Source organism: Esox lucius, chromosome 14, assembly GCF_011004845.1.
Source record: "Esox lucius isolate fEsoLuc1 chromosome 14, fEsoLuc1.pri, whole genome shotgun sequence".
Lineage (NCBI taxonomy): Eukaryota > Metazoa > Chordata > Actinopteri > Esociformes > Esocidae > Esox > Esox lucius.
In genome coordinates, this window is record NC_047582.1 from 25299661 (window position 1) to 25323919 (window position 24259).

General features: G+C 42.8%; 1 protein-coding gene across 2 annotated transcripts in view; it reads right to left on the reverse strand.

The window, feature by feature from the left end:
• LOC105015243 (fibrinogen C domain containing 1) overlaps positions 1 to 24259 on the reverse strand; it is a 143758-nt gene that overhangs the window by 25522 nt on the left and 93977 nt on the right. For both annotated transcript variants that reach the window (XM_010878248.5, XM_010878249.5), the window contains one exon: positions 14673 to 14769. In XM_010878248.5, coding sequence (XP_010876550.2) covers positions 14673 to 14769 — 97 coding nt within the window. The remainder of the gene's footprint in view (positions 1 to 14672; positions 14770 to 24259) is intronic.

Here is a 24259-nt window from a genome sequence, read left to right on the forward strand (position 1 = left end):
GAATGAGCTGCAGCCCAGCTACTGTAGGCCTGATGGGTTGACGGGGAACAGACTGAACACACACATTCATAGGGCAACACACACATTCAAACACACACACACACGTAGACACAGATACATGAACACACACAAACACACATGAATACACTGATGCATGCACGCGCACACAGTACACACACATGTACACAAAGAGTAAGAGGTTCCAGTCTTCCACGTAAGTCATGGTCTATTCTAGTGGGCTGAGTACAGCTGGGCTCGAGGGAAGTGAAGGCTATAGAGCTGTGAAGGAATAAGCTACGAGAAGTGTTGTGAGATGGTGTCTTCTGAGTAACAGTTACACTGGTAAAAACAAAGTGCTAAGAAACATCACAACTAACAGTATGTGATCTGCCTCCAATTTCAAGAAGAGAAAAACATGGAGTTACATTTGTAACAACTGAATGAGGTATGACACTACGGGGGGAAAAAAGACTACATTTTGCAATAGGCCCCCATTTTAACCTGTGATTTGAGAGCAGTCCATAATAGAAAATTACTACACTGCTAATAATTTTGAAACTTGCATTTATGATTAGAAGACATTTGAAAAGTAGAGTAGAAAAGTAGAACAATATTCAACATGTTAAGAAATTACAATAAAGCTAATAATCAGTCTTGTTTATTTTACACGATATCTTTTTAAAATGTATTGTGCTTTGCAAGGGTGCCGGCTATTTTGAAGGCGACATTTCAGCGGCCTTGCCAAACAGCTTCCAAATCCGTGCGACCATCCAGTGTGTAGCTTCGATTCTGATGACAGGGCAGATCTCCCACCACGTTGAAGAAACCAGGGAGACACGCTGCCTGAATGGATGTGAAGTGTGTACTGCTCCATGCTAACAACGATCAGACCAAAGCCAAAAGTGGTTAGGGACTGGGTGCCAGTGAGAGTAGAAATCTCCAATCCTAATTTAAGGTATTCCAGGTTGGCACCTACTCAGGTAAAGACCGGTGCCAACCATGGCGTGGGTTATACAGTTAATAAGCATAGGCAATCCTATGCTAGTCATCAGTAACATACTTGACTATGGAGAATTCTAGCCAACGATCTACAGGCTAACCTACTGCTTGTGGACTACCCAGACTGTGGTAGCCTAAACATCAACTACACTTAGTATAGAGCACAGTGGGACTGGAGGTATTTTAGTTACACAGTGACATGGTGTTGTGTGCTGATACATCTGCCTCGATCCCCACAGGACACACAAAAGGAATGGACGACTGTTTACTGAGCTCAAATATTCAGCAGGATGCAGACTTAAACAGTGTTCACAGTTTGTTGTTAAAGAAAGCAGAGAGGAATAGGGAGACAGTGAGACAGAGGGAAAAAGGAAAGGAGAGAAATGGATTTTCTATAGGGTGTCTGACAGAAGGGTACATACTATTCTTAGGAAAGCAATGCTTCAAATCTCATGTCTCTATTCTAACACATTCAAAGATTAGTCCATACTTTCAAATGTATAGCTCTACAACCATGTATAGTATATGCTACACTTTCCATGCAAATTGAAAAGTCCACAATAATCTCTTTGACATGTCAACACTGGGTCATCCACAAGATTTGTATTTTCATATTTAATTCCCATTGCGGGGAACCCGATTGAATTCAGAATTTGCGGAGTATTCATTTTATTGGTTAAATGGATGTTATGAAGGGAACAACTATTTTTCCCATGTTCTTGGCAGATTTTAAATGTTCTGAAATGCAATCCATCGTGTGCTGCTTTGTCTTAGTAGAGATGGAATCATGTCGTGGTTGTTATTCACGAAGAAAGCGGATCCATTATCCATTTCTTACAAACGCATTAGAACCCCAACAGTAGTTAACATATTTCATTACTGATCATGTGAGAATGCTTAATAACACAGCCCCATTGTGCTTCATATAACAGTGATAATGAGGAAATCAAAAGCTGCAAACGGTAAACTACCACAGGGTTGCAGTGAGCTGAGTGAAAACCAGTCCTTTTCTCTTCATTATCACTGGACTCATTCAATCATTCCTCAATCACACTTTCAATGGCTCCTTGAACACTCCTTGATGTGCAGAATCCACCCATAAAATGTAAAACCTCATGAAAAAAACGATCTAAAATGATTTTCTCTTGCATCGGCGATGGTTTGGTTTCACACCAGAGTTCAGACTGAGAGAAAGAGAGAGGGAGAAAGACTGAATGGGGTACTTCAGGCCCATGGGCATGCCAGATATGAGGAGCATCAAATTAAGTGGCTTCACCAACAGAGAGTGGGGTTTCCAATTGCCAACGATCCCCGTAATATCGGAATTACCACAGAATTGACGCAAATTGCAACCATCCACTCCTGCTGAGTTCTCCAATCTTCAATAAGCAGGAGGTATAAATGTGTGAGGGTTTCTGGGTTCTGCAGATAATGGAGTATGGTAGGAAGCTTCTATCTGTGGATGGGAATTTCATTAGCAGTATAGTAATTCCAGGGCAAGCTGCTGAGTACCATCCACAACATGAAGCAGATGAAGGCTCACTTTCTTAAAGTATTTTTCTCTGTATTATTTCAGGAGGTCCCCAGTAATTACCACAAAAATAAATACATAGACATTGTTGTTTCTATGAAAACAGTGAAGGTATGAATTCACTATTTTCAAATGTGATCTCTTTTTGGACTTGTTTATGTTTCATTTGCAGTGTTTATAAAATGAACATAGAATATAATAATTATGTTTTGTTCCCCAGACCAATCCGCTAGGACAAACGTCCCGCAGCCTAATGAAGTTGCCTAGGCTAGCTTTAAAGGGTGTGACAGCATCAGGGCAGCCTGCTGACAGCCCTAGCCTTCGCTCTGCTCCTCTGATAGTGGCTGATGGGGCATGCTGAACACTGGGACTATGAGAATCACACACGAGACTTCTCTCCTCCCCTAATTCTTGAAACTCCTGAGGCGGATGCAGTGCGCTGAAAGTTGGAGGAGCGCGTGTAACAGCATTAGGACTGCCTGCTGAGGGCCTTGCCTACGCCGGGCTCCTCTAATAGCAGCTGATGGGGCTCGATGAACACTGACAGCATGAAAATCACAGAAGAGACTTCTCTCCTCTCCTAACTCCTAAATAATAGATTAGATATGAATGTGCTGTGGGAGGAACCCTTAACTGAAAACACTTATGTGTCCACATGAATTATATATGCAGGGGATTGTAGTTTCTATATTTTTATTTTTAAGTCGGCGATTGTGTCATTTCATGTTTTTCCTGTTGCTGTGGTGTGTTACAGTGGGACTAAACCCTTCTGAGCTGTGAAGACGATCCTTTCATGGCTGGATGAGTTTGGATTGAATTTCAACTTTATTAATATCTGTCATTAGTTAGTTTGAGGAGGAAGACTTACTTAGTTACAAACGCATACAGAACTATGTCATACATCTGTACTAAGATACACATACACACACACACACACACACACACACACACACACACACATACACACACTAATCAAACAATCAGACACAATTTATACATCCTCAAAGCCTATCAGTTTTTCCCTACTACTAACAGTGATGACCGATGAGTCTAAATGGATCATGGGCACTGTAGAGAAGACTTTAATGAGGGCGGGGATTGACAATGAAAAAGAGAGAGGGTTGTTAAAAGTTACTGGAATGAAAAGACACACACATGATGGAGTGTAGTAGCAGGCAGAGACAGGGGAATGTGTGAGTACAAGGTCAACAAAAATCTTCCATCCATTTTGCCATGAAAGGAGATTGGAATAAGGCTTGTGACCAACCACGGCCTGATAAAAATAGCCTTTCTCCCAGTCACTCCGTATATTGAACTCACATTAGACTAGTCCGGCCCCGTCCACTACCTGGGTATACTAGGCAGGCAGACATGTTGCACAATCTGGTCCGACATATCAGGGATACACAATTCGGAACCCCCTGACACGTTAGATGAAAAAGGCTTTATAGGCATTCTGCGATGAAAGCTTGGCTAACACTGCATTGAAAGAGGCCTGGTTAGCCGATACGTTGCTGGCCTGGTGGCTGGTGAGGGAAGTTTTAACATGTCACCAACTATTAAATTACATTAAATATATTTTGCTCCACTGGTTGAATGTGAATACAGAAGAATGGAGTGGCAAAACAAGATTTGTGTGGGACAGTATTGAGGGGATCTTAACAGATGAGAGGACAAGAATGAGAAAGAATACTGCAATTATTCACTGGCATAGCCCTGTTTGGACAGTAGAAACCAAAGTGAGATGAATGATGTTGATGCATAATAAAACATAGAATACCAAAAACATGGGGTATCAATGTAAGTTTGCTTACTGCCTGAGCTCTGGAAGCGTTAAAGCACAGTGTGAAGTGTCTATGGATGAGTTAAACCACAGAGTCAAGTGGCTCTGGATGCGTTAAATCACAGAGTCAACTGCCTCTGGATGCATTAACTAGTGGCTCTGAATGAGTTAAACCACAGAGTCAAATGGCTCTGGATGTGTTAAACCAGAGAGTAAAGTGGCTCTGGATGCATTAACGAGTGGCTCTGGTTGAGTTAAACCACAGAGTCAACTGCCTCTTGATGAGTTAAACCACAGAGTCAACTGCCTCAGGATGCATTAACAAGTGGCTCTGGATGAGTTAAACCACAGAGCCAAGTGGCTCTGGATGAGTCAAACTAGAGAGTCAAGTGGCTCTGGATGCGTAAACGAGTGGCTCGGGTTGAGTTAAACCACAGAGTGAAGTGGCTCTGGATGCGTTAAACCACAGAGTCAAGTGGCTCGGGATGCATCACGACAAGAAGACTTTCTGTTGAATCATTGCACGTGCCGACATTTGCCCGTCACCCAGTATATCAAAGAATCCAAACAGCTGCTCTAAAAGCTGCACTACTGTGCACCAGGAGGGCTGTGTGTGTCCTAGGATATAAAAACTGACAACCCTTCCCCGTGGGTGCTTCGGTTGGCACCTGTCACAAGAAACTGAAAGCTAGTGACAGTCACTTTCAGTCTGGGCTGGCATTCTGATTCCAGAACAAAGCATTGCTGGATGAAGATCCCACTTTCATAAAATCCAAACCAATACCACAGCCATCTTTGAGAGAAAACAATATGAAAAAGGCCAATCAGATTTACGCTCTGTTCTATTATTTAGGGCATTCGTGCCAGACTACAAAGGAGCAGGATAACAATGCAGGGGATAGCATGGCACCTCGCCGAGAAAACGATGGCCTCAGCATGGGAGAAGATCCAGCGTGTGGTTGGATGGAGATGTAGACCAGCTGAAACTGATACAGTCGGGAATAATGGGTCCGTTTATACAGCAAGAACAAAAAGACTTGACGAAGTGCGGCTCAGGGCCCATACGTTGTGACCTTCCTACTAGCTATCATCTTATCATCACACTGTTGAAAGAGCAGTGTGTGTGTGTGTGTGTATGCCTCCCTGGCTGCATGTGGAAGCTTAAAGGAATAGCCCAGGATATTGGCAAGATGCTCTTGTGAATACCAGTTTTAAATCACTGTGCAATCTGAAGAGAGTTGCTATCTAGAATAGAACTAACACAACAGCTAGCATGCAATACGTCCTGTCTTGATGGCAAGCTAGCTAGAAGGTCAATGATGTAGGCCAGGGCTGCACAACCCTGTTTCTAGAGAATCTGCAGGTTTTCTCTCCAACCGTAACTAAGCATAACTGATTCAAATAGTTAGCTGGATGAAGCTATATCAGGCGTTTTACAACAGGGAGACAAAATCTACACTAAAGTAAATCTCCAGGAATAGGATGGGGAAGCCCTGCTTTAGGTGGAATAACCCAAAATAAAAGTAGCCCAGCTTTGTACTACGCATCTATGTGTTTCAACGATATTGTAAAGAAATGTAACAATAAAACAGCTGCCTTGAGCGCTTTTAAAGCTATTTGAATTGTATGCAGGAGTATTTGACACCTCTTTTCTTCTGACGAAATGATATATATGCTCTGTGAATAATGTAATTCATGACAATTGTATTTAAAGTTGTGTATGTGCAAAAGTTGCGTATAAGTTTGTCTTCAACAAGATAAGCTATTGAGGCAAGAATGAAAGACAAAGATCATACATTCAATAATGTATTGAAGCATTTTTACCATGTTGATCTGCAACAGATACGTTTAACAACAGCACCAAAACAATACTTACAAGTACGAGGTTAAGAAAAAAATCGGCATGAGCTTTGCAATGTGTCTGTGTGTGTTGTCATCATCATCAAACAGCTACTCTGTGGTAAGTCAGACTTCACAATAATCTGAGATAAAGACAAAAAGGTAGACAAAGAGAGCACAGCACAGAGGAATGGAGAGAGTTGGGAGTTTTGGGGTGCAGAGAGAACAAGAGTGTACGACATAGAGACTCGGAGAGCAGTAAGAGATGTTAGCCGAGTTGAACAACATGCCACAGTGCAGGAGCCCACAATCAGTCTCTGCACATACAGACATCTCTTAACTGTGTTATTCACCTTCCATCCACATCTCGGTCATCCTTCAAGGCTTAATGCACAATGCTCCGCTTCCAGCTAGGAACACACTGTCCAGCATTCCCACAATGCATCTCCTCATCTGTCAGACTCCCCCACCCCAAATATTTTGCATACTTGCCGAAGCCTCTTCGTCTCTCTCTCTCACTCTCATTCAGTTTCTCTCTCTCCACCTTTCACTTGCTCACTCTCTATCCTCTCTCCATCTCTTGTTTTGTCACTCCATCCCCCTCTCATCGCGATCAATATCTTTCTTCCTCAATCGCCCTCTCTCCTTCCCCATCCATGCATTTCTCTGTCTCTCCACCTGTACTACATGGTTGACATTGACATGCAGAACAACTGATGACGCCCCTCAGCCCTTCCCTGCTAATGAGCCAGAGAGAGATCACACTCTCTGCATTACACACCAATAGGAGAAACCCCCCTCCCCCGCCCCCGCACAGTTCATCCTCTGTCCTGTCCTCCTCATTCCCTCCCGCCTTTCACTGTAATTGGGCATGTCTCTGACCTCTAACCTCGCTGCTGTCAGAAGCTGAGATGACCTGAGGGCAGATTACAGCAGACGTAATTGGGGCATAATTTGGCTAGTTCTTTTGTTCGAGCAGAGCAGCTGCTGCTGTCTGGTTTGAGGTATTCACATGTGCTTTGTGATGTCACAGAGGGCGATGTGGATTGAGGTAAGAGGGGCTGAGGGCTAGGTGGATAGGAAGAGATGAGGAGGAAGGTGAATTAGGTGAGAGAAAGAGAAAGGGAAAAGGTGGATGGGAGAGACAGATGAGGAGAGGGGAAAAGGTGGATGGGAGAGACAGATGAGGAGAGGGGAAAAGGTGGATGGGAGAGACAGATGAGGAGAGGGGAAAAGGTGGATGGGAGAGACAGATGAGGAGAGGGGAAAGGTGGATGGGAGAGACAGATGAGGAGAGGGGAAAGGTGGATGGGAGAGACAGATGAGGAGAGGGGAAAGGTGGATGGGAGAGACAGATGAGGAGAGGGGAAAAGGTGGATGGGAGAGACAGATGAGGAGAGGGGAAAAGGTGGATGGGAGAGACAGATGAGGAGAGGGGAAAAGGTGGATGGGAGAGACAGATGAGGAGAGGGGAAAGGTGGATGGGAGAGACAGATGAGGAGAGGGGAAAGGTGGATGGGAGAGACAGATGAGGAGAGGGGAAAGGTGGATGGGAGAGACAGATGAGGAGAGGGGAAAGGTGGATGGGAGAGACAGATGAGGAGAGGGGAAAGGTGGATGGGAGAGACAGATGAGGAGAGGGGAAAGGTGGATGGGAGAGACAGATGAGGAGAGGGGAAAGGTGGATGGGAGTGACAGATGAGGAGAGGGGAAAGGTGGATGGGAGTGACAGATGAGGAGAGGGGAAAGGTGGATGGGAGAGACAGATGAGGAGAGTGGAAAGGTGGATGGGAGAGACAGATGAGGAGAGGGGAAAGGTAGTTGGGAGAGACAGATGAGGAGAGGGGAAAGGTGGATGGGAGAGACAGATGAGGAGAGGGGAAAGGTGGATGGGAGAGACAGATGAGGAGAGGGGAAAGGTGGATGGGAGAGACAGATGAGGAGAGGGGAAAGGTGGATGGGAGCACTGACATAGGACATGGGCTGGGTCCTAAAGGACTTGGCAGGGACTTTGTGATGACATGGGGTTGAGAGTTGAGGGGCTGAGCGGCAACCATAAGGCATGACGGCTTGAGAAAACATGGGATGTTTTCTGATGACACAAGGAGTGAGAGGAGTAAGGAGTGGGTGGGGGGGTGTCGAGGTAACTGCTGAGGGCCTTCAGGGGGGGACACACGACTGGATGGAGAGGACATGGTAGAGGAGGGCTGGACCAAGCTGGGGAGGGAAACAATGGGTGAGGAGGTAGGAGGAGGGGTGGGGTGTGGCTTAGTGTAAAGAAGGGAGAGGTGAACCAAAGGTCTGTGAATGGACAAACAATGCTCATTCAGAAGTTCTAGTTGATTGGTGATTGTGTGGCCAGGCAGCTTACAGCCGCTGTGCCCCAGACATGCCTCCTCCCAGGATTCAGAGCCACCTTTGATTCCTCTTCTCTCTTCAGAGAGATGCAGCCCTCTCCAAATCTCTGCTGCGTGAGCGGAATACCGAGACATACGCCTCTCAGCGTGGTAAAAGCGTGTGCGTGTGTGTTGTGAGCGTGTGTTTTTTAAGATTGGCTTTGAGTGTATTCGTGCATTTAAATAAGCTGTGTGTTTTGATTGAGTGCGTGTCTATAATTGTGTTGCTATGTGAACAAGAGGTGAAAGAAAATAGAGTGCGCCTGTGTGATTAACACTCAGGGCCACCCATTCTAAACTTGAGTGAATGTGTGTGGTTATTTTATTTATTGTACACAGAAAAGCACACATAATCAACACAGACGAATGACTTTGAGCGGAAAACACATCCATGATCATGTGAACCGTATACACGTGTCACTAAGCCTTAAGCTACAGAGCCACCTATTTAAATTGCATAACGCACACATGGGAAAAGAGCAGCCTTGATGAAGCACGTTCATTCTGTGGGTTGTCACAGAGACACGGTTCTGTTTGGATTATTCCTACATGCAGAGTGCTGAAGGCTTACAGAGCAGTGCAGTGTGCCTTCTGGGCTGGTGCTGGGGCTACAGTGACTATAGTGCTGTGAACAGAGTTTCCAAAGCTTCTAAGCGTTTGGGGGGGTTAATTGACTGAGTTTCCGTTTTGCTTTTTTGAACACTCAAACTGCTGAGATAGAAACCGAGACACAAACAGAGAGAGAGAGAGCAAGAGAAAGGGATAAAGCAAGAGGGTGAGCACAAGAGAGGGGGAAACGAGAAAAAAGACAGAGATTTGATCAAAACAAATGCATTGCCATGTATAGCATCATTTTTAGAAGACGGTTTGTGATGAATCTCAAAAGATAAAAACAAAACCTCCTGTTTGTTTTCCACTGTGCATAGCAACTCTCTGACACCCCAAATCTGCTAACTCACCCAGGCAGTTCACCATGTTAGAGTCAGAGATAAGTACTTCTGTCGCAAACCAGACATAAGCACATAGATCTGCTGCACACAGCCTGACAGATTTTGGTCCAGACAGTGGATCTCAGTGATGGTGTTTTTAAAAAAGTTCCCCCATGCCAGTTCCAATAATAGAAAATATGCACAAATACTGTGTCCACACAAAACATGACGCCTATCCTAAACATCAATACCACAGGTAACTTCAACAAGGCTGTGGGGGTTAATAACATCTAACTAAGATCCCAATTACAATCTGTTTAAAAATCCTCCAATTAGTTACATCTGAGAGACACATACAGTGTATGTACAGCATTTCCAAAAGATCACAGTTTAAAGAAAAGAAAAAGTTATCAAACCTTATCTGTTAGCTGAAACACCACAATGTGCATTCACAGCAGCAAGACAAGCGATCAATTGCCATTACAAAACAACATTATCCATAACCCCATAACCAATATTTATCTACTTATTTCCCTTGACATTTATATTTTCACAACATCCAACACTGTATATAGATATTAATATAAGATTTGGAATGTCTTAACCTTTTTGAAACATTTGTCTGTTATGTCTACTGAGAGAAAGAGACAGAGGGAGAGAATGAAAGATAGAGCAAAACAGAGCGAGATATAAAGGTTTCGTTGTGGAAGAGAAATTAGAGGGAGAAAGAAAGAGAGAGAGATGACGAGAGGTGGTCTTTTAGTGTGGACACCAATTCAATATAAACTGAAAGTAAATATTTTACTGAGACACAGCCGGCCTAAAGAGCTCCCCAGACCTTCTGCAGACAACACAGCCCTCCTACGTAGCGAGAAGAGAGGAGGACAACAGGAGAACGGAAGGCCGTGCCTGTTGGCTATAGGAGGTGATCACCATTTCCCACAACCCTGCTGTGTCCAGAGTGCTCTCCTCCCTCCCTCAGTCCCCGCTGCCTGTCTCCTCCTGGTTGTTAGAGAGCTCCTCAATCTCTTCCATTCTGACACACATCGACATGCGTGTCTATGCAAATCCGTGTTTTTTTTTTATATTAGCAACCACACAACTCACGCGTGAACACATGTGCATGCACACACAAATGTATAGACCACTGCACCTTTTTCTTTCCTTTCCAAAAAAGCTGAAAAGGAAGGATTTGAGTGAGGAACAGAGGGGTTCAAATTAACAGACCACTGAAAATTTAACACTTCTGTTCTTCACTCAAAACCTTCCTTTTCGACTTTTTTGGAAAGGAAAGTAAAAGGTGCAGTGGTCTATAATTTTTTTCCGGAGCTGTATATATACGCACACACAAGTCTGCATAGACACACCACCTCTTTAGCTCCTTTAATCACATGTACTTACACCACTTAAAGTGTTTCACAGATGATGGCCCTCCAAATGTCCCTTAGAAAGGGAATGTCATGTAACGCTATAAACACTGCACTATGTAACCGTGTTATTTTTTATGTGAGGGTAAAGAAGAAAAACATAATTAGGGCGGAAACCTCATCTAGTTCTTTGTGTTGCCCCGGCTGTTTGATTGTCTTTAACGAGCCGCAGCATAAGATGACCTTTTCTACTGCAGACAGAGGCAAAGACTTGACGTTAAAAGCTAAATACACGGCAGACTGCAGACGCACAGCTACAGCCACTGTACACAGAACAGCCTTCCATCTACACAGAAAGAGGAGATACTACATGAACGGACTACCCACTGTACACAGAACAGCCTTCCATCTACACAGACAGAGGAGATACTACATGAACGGACTACCCACTGTACACAGAACAGCCTTCCATCTACACAGACAGAGGAGATACTACATGAACGGACTACCCACTGTACACAGAACAGCCTTCCATCTACACAGAAAGAGGAGATACTACATGAACGGACTACCCACTGTACACAGAACAGCCTTCCATCTACACAGACAGAGGAGATACTACATGAACGGACTACCCACTGTACACAGAACAGCCTTCCATCTACACAGACAGAGGAGATACTACATGAACGGACTACCCACTGTACACAGAACAGCCTTCCATCTACACAGAAAGAGGAGATACTACATGAACGGACTACCCACTGTACACAGAACAGCCTTCCATCTACACAGACAGAGGAGATACTACATGAACGGACTACCCACTGTACACAGAACAGCCTTCCATCTACAAAGACCGAGGAGATACTACATAAACGGTCTTACCACTATACGTGCAGAATATAGTGCACACTACTAATGTTACTACTACTACTACACTTCCACTAGAAAAATTGTGCTAATATATTCCTGCTATTTGTACTTCAATACTGTTCTTTTGCAGAGTGTTGTTGGGTAGAGCAGGGAGAGCCATTAGCAGGTATGGGCACAAATGGGCCAGAGGTAGATAAAGGCACTGGTTTCCCACTCTTCAAGATCCTCCCCATGCATTCACCTCTGCTTTGGTCTTACTCATATGGGGTACCTATTTTTTTGGCATGGCCTAAGTGCAGGATTGTGACAGTTCTCTTTAAAAGGTAGTGTTTCATATTTATTCTGACAAGGTTTAAATACTCGGCTATCCTAGCCTCAAGGGGCAGCTGGCATCCAAGGACTGAGAAACGCTTCGACGGGACAGAAGTGTGGGATGACCAAGAGCCCGGTGGTGGCAGAAGGAAGGGCTTGACTGGGATGCATAGTTAAGCACTGCCTGATGGAATGGAGGGGAATTTGCCTTTGCTGCATCATAGAAAACCACTGTGGCTTTGAAGCAGATGTGTGCCCAAATGGACAAGTTGCTGGCGTTTGGTTGCACACACAGGCAACCTGCAAGAGTGACTCATGCAGAGAATGTGGAGAATGACAAGGTGTCATCTAGAGTGTCAACAAGGTCCCTTGCCCTCTGGGAGCGGTACACTGTAGAGGTATCAACCATGATGGACTTGAAGCTGACAGGCCATCCTGCTGAAGAAGACCAGCTCTGTCTTGTCAAGGTTGAGCTTGCGGTAAATGGGATGACATCCAAGCAGTGATGTAAGCCAGGCATGCAGAGATGCATTTCACCACATGGTTTTCAGTACGGGGAAGGATATAGATGAGTGTACCAATGATAAAAGAGAACATTTGAAGGTATGACAAAACCAAGGGACCATGTGAAAGTACAGTAAGGAAGACAATGTTAAGGTTGAATGGACAGGTCACATTGAATTTAAAAGAGAATATAGAGATGAGAGCAATAAGGAAGAGAAATAATGTACATGTTGAAGTAGTGAGTAGCCATGTGCCACAACCACAACGACTATGGGAGAACACAGTCAGCTGAAGAGAAAGAAACTGGAGTACCGTCTTTTCTTGGGTAATCCAAGTTTCTATTAGGGCCAGAGTCAAGTGCCCTAAGAGCAGCATAGGATGAGATTAACTCAGCCATTTTGACAGCAGATCGGCATATATTTAAACGCTTCCAGACAGCAGCTATTCCACATAGGTTGTGCAGGCAGGGAATAAAACATTTGATAGGTTGGTCTCACTGAGATTCATTATCTGTTTTTTTAATAGAGACTTCATCATCAGTTCTGTTACTGATATCTCTTTGTGATGTTAGCTCTTGGCTAAATTCTATATGGTGACCGTCAAACACATTTGAATCTGCTATTATCAGGCGTTTTATCAGAGTGTAAAGTTCTGTTAACAATAACTACACAGAATAATATGTAAAAAAAAACAACCATGTGAGTTTGAGTGTTGTTTTTTCTTGTGGTGATTCGTAACATAATTGATCAGGAGAGGCCTGTTACTTTCCCCCACTTTGTGACATCATAATTGATCAGGAGAGGCCTGTTACTTTCACCCGCTTTGTGACATCATAAGTCATCAGGAAAGGCCTGTTACGTTCACCCACTTCATAAAATCATAATTCATCAGGAGAGGCCTGTGACTTTCATCCACATCATAACATCATACTTCATCAGGAGAGGTCTGTGACGTTCACCCACTTCATAACATCATAATTCATCAGGAGAAGCCTGTGACGTTCACCCCTTTGTAACACCATAATTCGTCAGGAGAAGCCTGTGACTTTCACCCACTTCGTAACATCATAATTCATCAGGAGAGGCCTGAGATGTTCACCCAATTCGTAACATCATAATTCATCAGGAGAGGCTAGAGAAAAACTCCCCAAATGTGTTTTCTTACAGCAACCGACTGTCATGACTGAGCAGTTTGGGACACATGAAGCATACAAGCACAAGATAAATATAAGCTATTTTAGTTTCAGCACTTATTTTGGTCATTCATGCTTGTTATGAGTTTCAGGCTAAGCAGACAACCACCCAATCTGAATGACACAGAGTGAGAGAACCCTGTGATGCTCTCAAAGCGACATGATGTATCAGTGGTTAAATATGGGGATAGTAACTGGACGCTGTCTAAAAACACATTAGACGCCTAGCATCCCACACTTCTTGATCTTACATGAAACAGCTATCATGCCAGACCAAAGCAATAACAATAGTAGGGCCAAACTATTGTTTGGTGTTTATGTTTCCAGCAACAACTGGTAAACAGATATTAGGATACTACAGTATGTCAGCACAAATGTCCTGGAGTAGCAGATGGACTTAATTCAAAATTCTTACTGTTTCAGAGGTGGTACAGAGTAATACGTGCCTTGCGAAAGTTTGCTATTGTGGGAGATGATAAGGGAACCAAATATTAACTGCCAAATTCAAAGTAATAGCAGTAGTTTTAATGTTAAATAACATGTAGTGTACATTAATGTTACTCTTCTATTCAGTCAATGTATTATGGTGCAGATTTTTGCTCATATCACCCAACTCCAAAAAACACACAGACCCACACGTTAACTTTTCTATATAGAGACACCAAAGTTGATTTCCCTTAAAATAAATCCTACTCTTGCTAATCTCAACCATTAAACCAAACACTAACCTTAACCTCAATCTCAATGTAGTTAGTCCTAAGGCCTAACTCTAAATCAGGAAATACCTAACACTAATCGTAATTCAAACCCAAACCCCAATTGTAACTTTTGCCCTAAAACTAAAGCCAAAACATTCCTTTTTTTCGAAATGTAGACAGGAAAACCTTCCCCACATATTTTGTCCTGGCTATACAGTTATGCAAGAATCTCACACACAAACTTACCAAGCCAGTGTTCTCCAGTGATCTTGCCGAATCCATCGCGGTAGGAGTCCCATCCTCTGAAGAAGTTGACTGAACCGTCTTCTCTACGCTGGATCACCTGGAGAACAGAGAAAGATGACGGTTAGAGGTTACGGTCATAGAATACCAGACACAGGTAATACAGGGCTAGAGGTCAAAGGTTTACATTTGTCATAGGCTAGAGGTAATAGAGTACAAATACAGAAAACAGAAGAAAGATAATGGAGAAAACATTGTTAATAGGTAATAAAATGGATATGGAAAGTGTACGACAAATTAGGATCACAAAATTTGCAGGATGTTTAAATAGGAAAGTCAGTTTGTTGGGGATCAAGGGTATTGAGGATCGATAATAAACAGTCAGTGTGTTTTTCTGTCCCTGTGCGCCGCTACAGGGTAACTATCTTCAAGTAAACCATTATAGTTACAAGTTACCTGTACAAAATTGCAATCAGTAACATAACTCTTGGATTACCCGCACTCAGTTACTATATGTAATCTGATTACTTAGATCCCTTGGATGGTGTTGATCTGAGCAGTGACCAGCCTTTCAAAGCCTTACACAGTTACGGATATTCTGTCAGCCCTGCTGGATGACAGTCATTAAGGCCAGTTTCCATGACGTTTTAGGGCACAGAGACCATGGTGGTCTAATGAAAGCCAACTGGTATTACGTCAGGGAGAGGTTCAAAAAGCTCATTAGGAGGCCTGCCAGCTGCTCTGCGCATGCTCAGAGCATGCACCCTCGTATTTCATCTGGCCTTGCGGCGCTGAGAATGTTAACCTGTTTAAAGTTCTTATTCACATTGGCTACGAAGTCAGAGAGCACAGTCGTCTGGAACAGTAGGTGCTCTCAGGCATGGTTCAGTATAACTTGTCTTGAAGCGAGGACAGAATGCATTTAGCTTGACTGGTAGGCCTGCGTTCTGGGCGTCTCAGGGCTGGGTATCCCTCTGATAGTTTGCAAGCCCAATGAGTCACAGTAAGTGGACAAATCATGTAAATCTAAGAACACCATTAAGAGAGCTTCACTCAGTCATAAATGCTTCTCTCAAATGAATAATGCACACACTCTTCCATCTGAGAAAGGCAATTTGTCGGAAGCTAATAAAAGGAATCCATTAAATCTTGATTGACTTTGAATAAAAAGGTTCTTGAATCTGCATAATTAATTAAAAGCTAAGAAAAGGCAGATGATTCACTCACATAATAAAATCATCTTAAATTCAGGACTATGAAAAATGACATTATCCTCCACCCCAAGCTAAGCAATGTCTTTATAGGGAAGCTTTAGCATGGAACACAAAAGAAACATACAGGATTGTTTTTGATTACATGGATATTTTCAATGCATTGATTGCATTTATTAGAAAATAATTGACTTTAACATCCTATAAATGGGACTTTATATGTGTGGTGATAGAGACTAGCAAGGAACTGCTCTGTGTCTGAAGAAATGGGCAAGGTTCTTGTGTGAAGAAGGGGTATCTTTGATTCACAGACCAATCACCCTTCATAATGTTGTAATCCTATTTTAATGTAAAATAGATTTCTGGATTTAAATAAAGCACTTAAAGTGTGTGTGTTTGTGTGTTTGTATGCCTGAAATGTGCCTCCACTGCAAAATAGGAAAACAACGAGAATGATGGGAACAGTGAGAACCATGACAATTCCCTGAGGCATGTCATGTTACACACCACCAACCAACGCTGCTTAACCAGACAAAACCATAAGCTTTATTCGTTAGGTTTGTCGAGCTAAATATGCACATTTTTAAATCAGCACCGTTTATTTTGTACAGTTTACTTTGCATGACACAGAAGTTTTTTGCACATAACTTAGCGGTACACAGAAGAAAATGTCGGGCCGATTTATTCTGAGGTAGAGGCTGTGATGTGGTTTTCGCAAATGCTATCAGTCTATTGTGGTTTTTCAACATCCTCAGCTTTGAGCAACCTTTGAGGGAAGGCCTACCGAAAGTCCAACAATAAGGAATTTCTTTAGATAACGGCAACACCATAACCCATACAGAAGTTGCTAGCTATAACATCGACGGCAGGGAGCAGGCCCACTCAAACATTGGAAAAACGTTGTCTAATTTTGGGGACAGCCTACTCTAAGGATAAACTACTAAATGGGAAAATCTTTCTTCCGGGCAAAATGTTTTCATAATTATTTGCATAGTTTTTATTCTTCTTCTTTTCGGTTTCACTGTTCTGATGGGAATATACAGACATGCTGAAAGGTATTGGTTGTAGACAAGCAGGAGGCACGGTTTATTTAGCAAAACTGCACAAGTAAAAATAAAGAAATATTTATTGGTAACGTTTACAATATTGGTGAATCATCGGTTGCGCCTTTTTTCACAGCAACAGGTCACAAATGCACTGTTTGGACATCTTACTATCTTTCTCCCCACTCTCTCTCTCATTCACTTTCTAGCTCTCTGTCTCACTCTGCATCACCCTCCCATTTCCCCTTCACACTGACATGTAGATTCCATAGGGCTTCCCTTCTCATTTGAATGTGTTTTGGGTAGACATTGACTGACATCCTTTCAATCAGGGTAATTCCTATTCCGGGCCTTCATGTTAAGTGTTTGAAACACACTGTCTGAGTGCCACCTTCACCCTCGGGCAGATTCAGATGTACAAGGATAAACTACATAGGTATTTTCTGGGCAGATGTGTGTGATTTCAGAGTGAGTGGTGTGTCCCCAATCCATTCATCTCCGTTTGTTTGAATTCAGTATTGTTTACTATAAACCAGCTGGCAATTTAGACACTCAAACTTGAGGTCAATCTTTTCCGCTAATTCCTCTCATGGCTATATTGTCTGGATTGTTTTTGTTTCACTACTATCCTCATTGTCACAGTGAAAGAGGTGGTTGGATTGCTTTGGGCCCAGGTGGAGACTTAACACAACAACAAAAGATTGGAACATAAGAAACAGATATTAAAGAAGACTTACCTACTATCTGTAAGTTGCCAATGGTTTATTAACATGCTAATAACAAGAAATTACACAGAGAATAACATGACATTATTCATTAGCCCACAACTAACATGAGATTACACAGAGAGCAACGTAAAGGATTTATTAACACGCTGTTAACGTGAGATTACACAGAGAATGTCATGTGATCCCACATTGTTACTGGGTCAAGTGGGCTTGACTTAACACAGTGGAAACATGAGCAAAAAATACAGGATGATCTTTTACGACTCGAAATATCGCTTATAATTTTGATTAATAACTGATTAAATTGAAAACTATTTATAACCCAAAGTATGCGTTTACGTATCTGCGTATGCGTTACTAAGGATACATTTTTAATAACCACATCACAATGAAAGTGATATAAATTGCAACAATTTAAATGTGAATTTAAATTGAATTACAGAACTTTGCACTTTGGATATGCTTCTTTGGATAACGACTTGAAATTACTCTTGACAATTTATTTTCAGTTATTGTCTTTAAGAACTACGTGCCAAATTAGGAAAAATTACTAAAATGTATTTAGCCCAAACTGAAATAAATGAAAACTAAAGTAAGTGTTGGGTTAAGGAATCACCAGAAAGATATACTGTATGTACTGGAGTGCAGGTTATGCCAAGATCGTATGACTCAATACTTTACTACACCATACTTTCACTCAGAGAGGATGTTTAAGGGGCATGCAGTTTGCGCTATGCTCTGATTGAACAGCATACATTTACTTTCTTCAGCATCGGGGAGCGGATGGAGGTAAAAGAAGGCATGTTGAATGTTTATGGGTGGTCAGCACAGTATTTAGTGAGTGGCCAGTTGGACACAGCATAGTGCCGACTATATAAAGGTTGATGAGTTTACCAGAGGCAAACACAATGTTGATAATATGCACAGAGAATAAGGTCAGCCCAAGAGTTCAACACTGAGGAACACCCACAGATGCAGTCTGTGGAAAAGACAGCAGGTCGTCAAATTTGACAGACTGTCCATGCTCAGAAAATTAGCAGTAAAATACTAAACATTCCTGTCAGAACCTTAGGTGGCTGAGTCTAGTTATATGGTTGCGATGGATCACAGTGTCAAAGGCTTTAGATAAATCAATGAAAACACTTTTTATCCAAACTTTTTATCCAAAGCAGATATTTTGTTCACAATCTTTAGAGATTTTGCAATACACCCATGGCCAGCTCTAAAACCCCAGAGAAAAACAATGTAGGAGTAAAGACAGGGGTTAACTGTTTGTTAACCAGAAATTGAGTCAAGGGCAGAACTGAGACAACCCTAACAGTCAGGCTCATGCTTGTCACCCCCCTCTGAAATGAGAAAAGACGCCAGCAGCTTTCTGATCCGGTGAGGCTACTGTTTGTGAGGAACGGTAATAGGGATTGAGATAATAGAGACAAAGAGCCTCTGGAAAAAAGATCATTGGGCGCAGCTGATTTGTAAGGGTTCAGATGAATCAACACCTTTTGCGCCTCATAGGGGGCGCCCGGGCAGACAACTCTACAGGCTGCAACGCTGGGACCAGCAGAAGGCTTGGCGGATTCAAATGCACAGCCAGCTCCAGCAAAGTAATTGGTAAAGCTCTGAACAATGTTAGTTTTATCAGTTGAAACAATGTTCTTATATCTGAGTGCTGTAGGTAGCCGAGATAATTACTTTGTTTTTGATGGATTTTACATTGCTTCAAAAAGGTTTTATGATCAAAACTGCTGGCGGCAAATTGATGTTTGTAAAATCCTGCCATTGCTTTTCTAGACTGGCTGAGTGCAATGACTCACTGAGTCCCTGAAGAGTTGTTGGAGCCTAAGTGTCAAAGGGTTTGTTTATGCTGCACTAGCTCAGACAATTCAGAGCTTAACCAGGAACGGTAGTGGTTTTTGGTACAAATGACACTGAGTTGGGCATGTTCATTGAGAAACTTTTAAGCAGTATTGTTTAAAGTTGGATGAGGAGTCCTGAAACGTTGAGAAGAGGTGCAGCAAAGATGTTTGACATAAATATGTCCACACTGATGTTTGACACTCGTAACAGAAGGGAAATGAACAAGGGTGCCATTGAGGACTCATGCCATACTTCAGTGATCCATAAAGTTTTTTTTGGAAAACCACAGTGTACTTGGTAAGAATATCCATGATGGTTGCTTTATCCAAAGATGGTTCACTCTTAGGTATTATGCAATTAGGTCGTTCTGTAAATACGTGTATACATTTTCTTCACAATACCGGACTAATTATAAACAGGTCATTATACACACCTATTTAAATAGCAGAACTTAATTACCATTATTGGTTGGAAACAAAAACATCATCCTACAAAACAATGTTTGCATTCAATCAATGTGTGGGATGTTGGAGTGGGCTACATTGCCATTGTATATTTGTCATGGTAACCAAGGAAATGAACACAGCTTTTTTTTCAGTTGTACAGTATGATTTTCAAATGGATGGGTACATAAACTATTCAGATGTAAAATAAAAACACCAGAGGGCTAAACTATCTCAGAAAATGTTGGTTGACTAAAATCGAAACCTGATATTCACTTTATTGAGCAGTTAGGGGGTGGCCAATTTGTTTTGAGATTAGCCGTACAGATAAATTGTGTGTATATTTCTGGTTTACAGATAAATCTGGATCGCATTTCAGCTTTTCAAAAGATGCGTTGGTCACACACACACACATTTTGGCAGCTGTGATCATTGTTGCTACCCTTAATGGCGCCTAAAAAATGTAGCTTGTTCTATTAAGTAAGTCTAATACATAATATAATACTAAAATGTTTTAAACAGAAGGAAAATAAATGGAAATTGACACAATGAACAGTACATGATAAGGTTGCATTGACTGTATGTGTAAATGTGCGTCAATGTGTGTGGGAGGGTGAGACGGTACGGAGAGTGTGTGTGATTGAGTGTGAGTGTGGTTTGTGCGCGTACATGTGCCGGAGTGTCGATTTGTGTGTCAGCGCTGAAATGGTTTTAACGATGGAGTTCAGGGCGCAGGGCGGACAGGCAGTACATTCAACTGATGGCCTGAGGGTGGAAGCTCTTCTTCAGTCTCTCTGTCCCGGTTGTGTGGCTCCGGTAGCGTCCCTGTCAGCTGGATGACGGCCGCGGCAACAGACCACGGCTCGGGTGGCGTCCATGATTACCTTTACGACCCATCTTGGTGAATTTCTCCTTTGTGCCATAACTACTCCTCTATTGCACTCTTCTCCTCTTCCCGCCTTCCTGGCTCACCTCCAGGGTGGAGGAGAAGGGTTAACGTGACATTAGGTTTTGTCGCTCTATCCTACATTATTTTCCTTTTTTCTTTCCTTCCCTTTTTCTCTCCATCCTCCTCTTCTCCCATGGCTTCCTCTCTCAGCCCCTCACTGTTCCCTCTGCCCGATTCTCTTTCTCTCTTTGTCTCTATCTCTCTTTCATAAGCGTTAGCACTGGCCCGGGAGGCAGACGTGTGTCAATGTGTTTCAAATCCAAAAGGGAGATCATGAATTGTATCTAGTAAATCAAACACCAATCACATCCAGCCAAAACAAAGAAAGAAAAAAAAAAACACGCACTCCATTAATTTACCCAAAGCTTCTCAAAAGCTGACCAGATGACATGTCTGAGTCTCAAACGGTCTCAAGCTAAATTCTATCCATGTATATTTTCATGGTGTCCCCTTTTGGACAGATATGTAAACATAGTCATCTTGCTTCTGAAAGTGTTGAGTGAGTAGAATCCCACAGGCCAACGTAATTTGTCCGAAGACTAAACAGACATTTTCATTGTGTTCTTCACAATGTAAACTTTCACAGTTACGCTGATGACACACAGTTATATATTTCAATGAAGCATGGAGAAGCCCCTAAATTATCTACTTTGGAAGCATTGCGTTTCAGATATTAGGAAGTGGATGACAGAGAATTTCTCGCTCTCAAACTCAAGGAAAACAGAAATACTTGTTTTAGGACCCAAGAAACAAATAGCGTTGTTAGCAGATCTCACTGTGAACCTCGAAGGCTGTATGGTCGTATCCCAAAAAACTGTAAAAAACCTTGGCGTTACCCTTGACCCTGACCTCTCCTTTGAAGAACATATAAAATATGTCTCAATAGTTGCTTACCTTCATCTTCGAAACATTGTAAAAATTAGAAACTTTTCATCAAAAACTGATGCAGAAGAATTTATCCATGCTTTCGTTACTTCTAGACTAGATTACTGCAATGCTCTTCTCTCTGGTTATCCAGACAAATTAATAAATAAACTTCAATTAGTGCTGCACACGGCTGCTAGAATCCTAACTAGAACAAAAAAAAAATAACACATTACTCCTGTCCTAGTGTCCTTACACTGGCTGCCTGTTAAGGTTTTACTCTTAACCTAAAAATCAATACATGGACTTGCTCCTACTTACCTTGCTGAAATGATCCAGCCATACATACCTACACGTACCTACACCTTAGATCGCAAGATGCAGGCCTTTTAATTGTACCTAGAATTTCTAAACAAACAGCTGGCGGCAGGGCCTTTTCTCATAGAGCTCCACTACTGTGGGATGATCTGCCAATTAAGGTTAGAAATGCAAACTCAGGGCAAACTTTCAAGTGTCCACTAATAACCCATCTCTACAGCACGGTTTATAAATAGGTGTAGCCTGGCCCAGGGGCGTGAAGGTGACCAGTAGGCTTGATACTGTCCACCCTTGCTGTCTTGCCAGGTGGGCTCTCGTCGCCACTGGGATGCCCTCCCTCCAATGCCTTTCGGGGGAAGAGTCACTGGCTTGTTGTTGACTCTCTGTTGCACACTTGTGCAATTGGGCTGTACGCTGCTGGCAATACTCGGCCCTCTTTCAGGGGGGTTCTGGTTGGTGGGTGTCCCTTTGGTTGATGCCTGGCAATGTGGGTGGGTGGATTTCCTGCCTGTTGGGCCCTGTCCGGGGCCTCCCCCGGGTAGGGCCACAGAGTCGCCGGACCCACCTGTCTCAGTTCCAAGGTGTTACGCTGCTATATTATTGTGCTGGGGGATATGAGGAATGCACTTTCTAACTTTTCTCAGTCTCCTCCAGTTTTACATTTTAGGAGGAGATGAGGTCCTGGTCCACACCTGCGGAGTACCTGGCTTGGGGGGCCCGTTGCTGTCCCTATCCACCTGGTCATACTTTTGACCTAGTCTAGAATCAAATAGGCTCTGGATTTAGCCCAGAGAAATGTATTTATTATTCTAATTGGACTCTTAATATCTCACCCGGCACAGCCAGAAGAGGACTGGTCACCCCTCTGAGCCTGGGTCCTCTCTAGGTTTCTTCCTAAAAGTCGGCCTTCTTAGGGAGTTTTTACATAGCCACTGAAATCCAACACTACTGTTGTTTGCTCCTTGGGGTTTAAGGCCGGGTGTCTCTGTAAAGCACTTTGCGACAACTGCTGTTGTAAAAAGGGCATTATAAATACATTTGATTGATTGATTGAACAGGCAATACGTGGTGGATTCAAGTCATACTGTGCATGGAAAGCATTCAGTTAGCTTCTATGCTATACAACTAACATGCGCTACCTGAGTCATTGTTTTGCAGGCTGTTTGTACAACCTGTACTCATTCCTAACTATTTAGTCCTGGTAAAGACTTTTCAAGAATGCAACCTATACTTGGGAAAGTTGATGCATTGGGTTGTAATACAATAATATGTAATAATAAGTAATGTATTAGTAATGTAATAAGGCTAGGTGTTTTGTAAAAGCACTTTGTGACAACTGCTGATGTAAAAGGGGCTTTATAAATACATTTGATTGATGATTGTAATAGTAATGTAATGTAATAGTCTGTTTTCAATGGTCTCAACAAAAAAACCTCTCCACTCACTTAATTATATTAATTAATCACCTTAGCCACATTAGCTATACCACATATTTAGCCCCTTAGGTAGCTGCCCTTTCTGTCTCGGTAAATCACTGAGTTAGTGACGTGGCTACGCCTGGTCAGAGGTAGAAGCTTTATTCACCAGCCAGATTAACGATTATCTCAGCTAACGCCTCCACAGATCAGGGTTAACACCCCTGGGGGGTGGCTGGGCCTTCCTGATTTCCTGCCTGAACACACACGCACTCAACATCACACGTACACAAACACACACACATACATACACACTCACCCAAACACACTTTTCTGTCTGGGCCTCCTGCTGCTCTGTATTACGTTCTATCCACCTCACTCAGGTTTAATTGCCTATTGACCCTGGAGCCAGCGTGTGATCCCCAGAGCCATGGGCCACTGCCCCACACAGGCACTGATCATCTCCCCTCACACAGCATTACTATCTAAGGCTGGTCAGTGGGGTGGCCTCCCTTTTCTGTTCAAGTGTGTGTGCAAAAGTGTGGGTGCGTGTTGGAGGGCCTTGGTTCATTCCCCTTCAGGGCAACGTTTCATTGATGTGTAAAAGAACATGCATGAAGCACAGAGGGAAGAAAAAAACAACAACAGGCAACAGTTCTCGTGCATCACCCTCTCGTTCTCATGCTTACTCACACATGCAATCCCAGTGGACTATTTCCGCACCACAGCGAAGCTAAAACAAAGGTAGCCAAACAAGGAAAG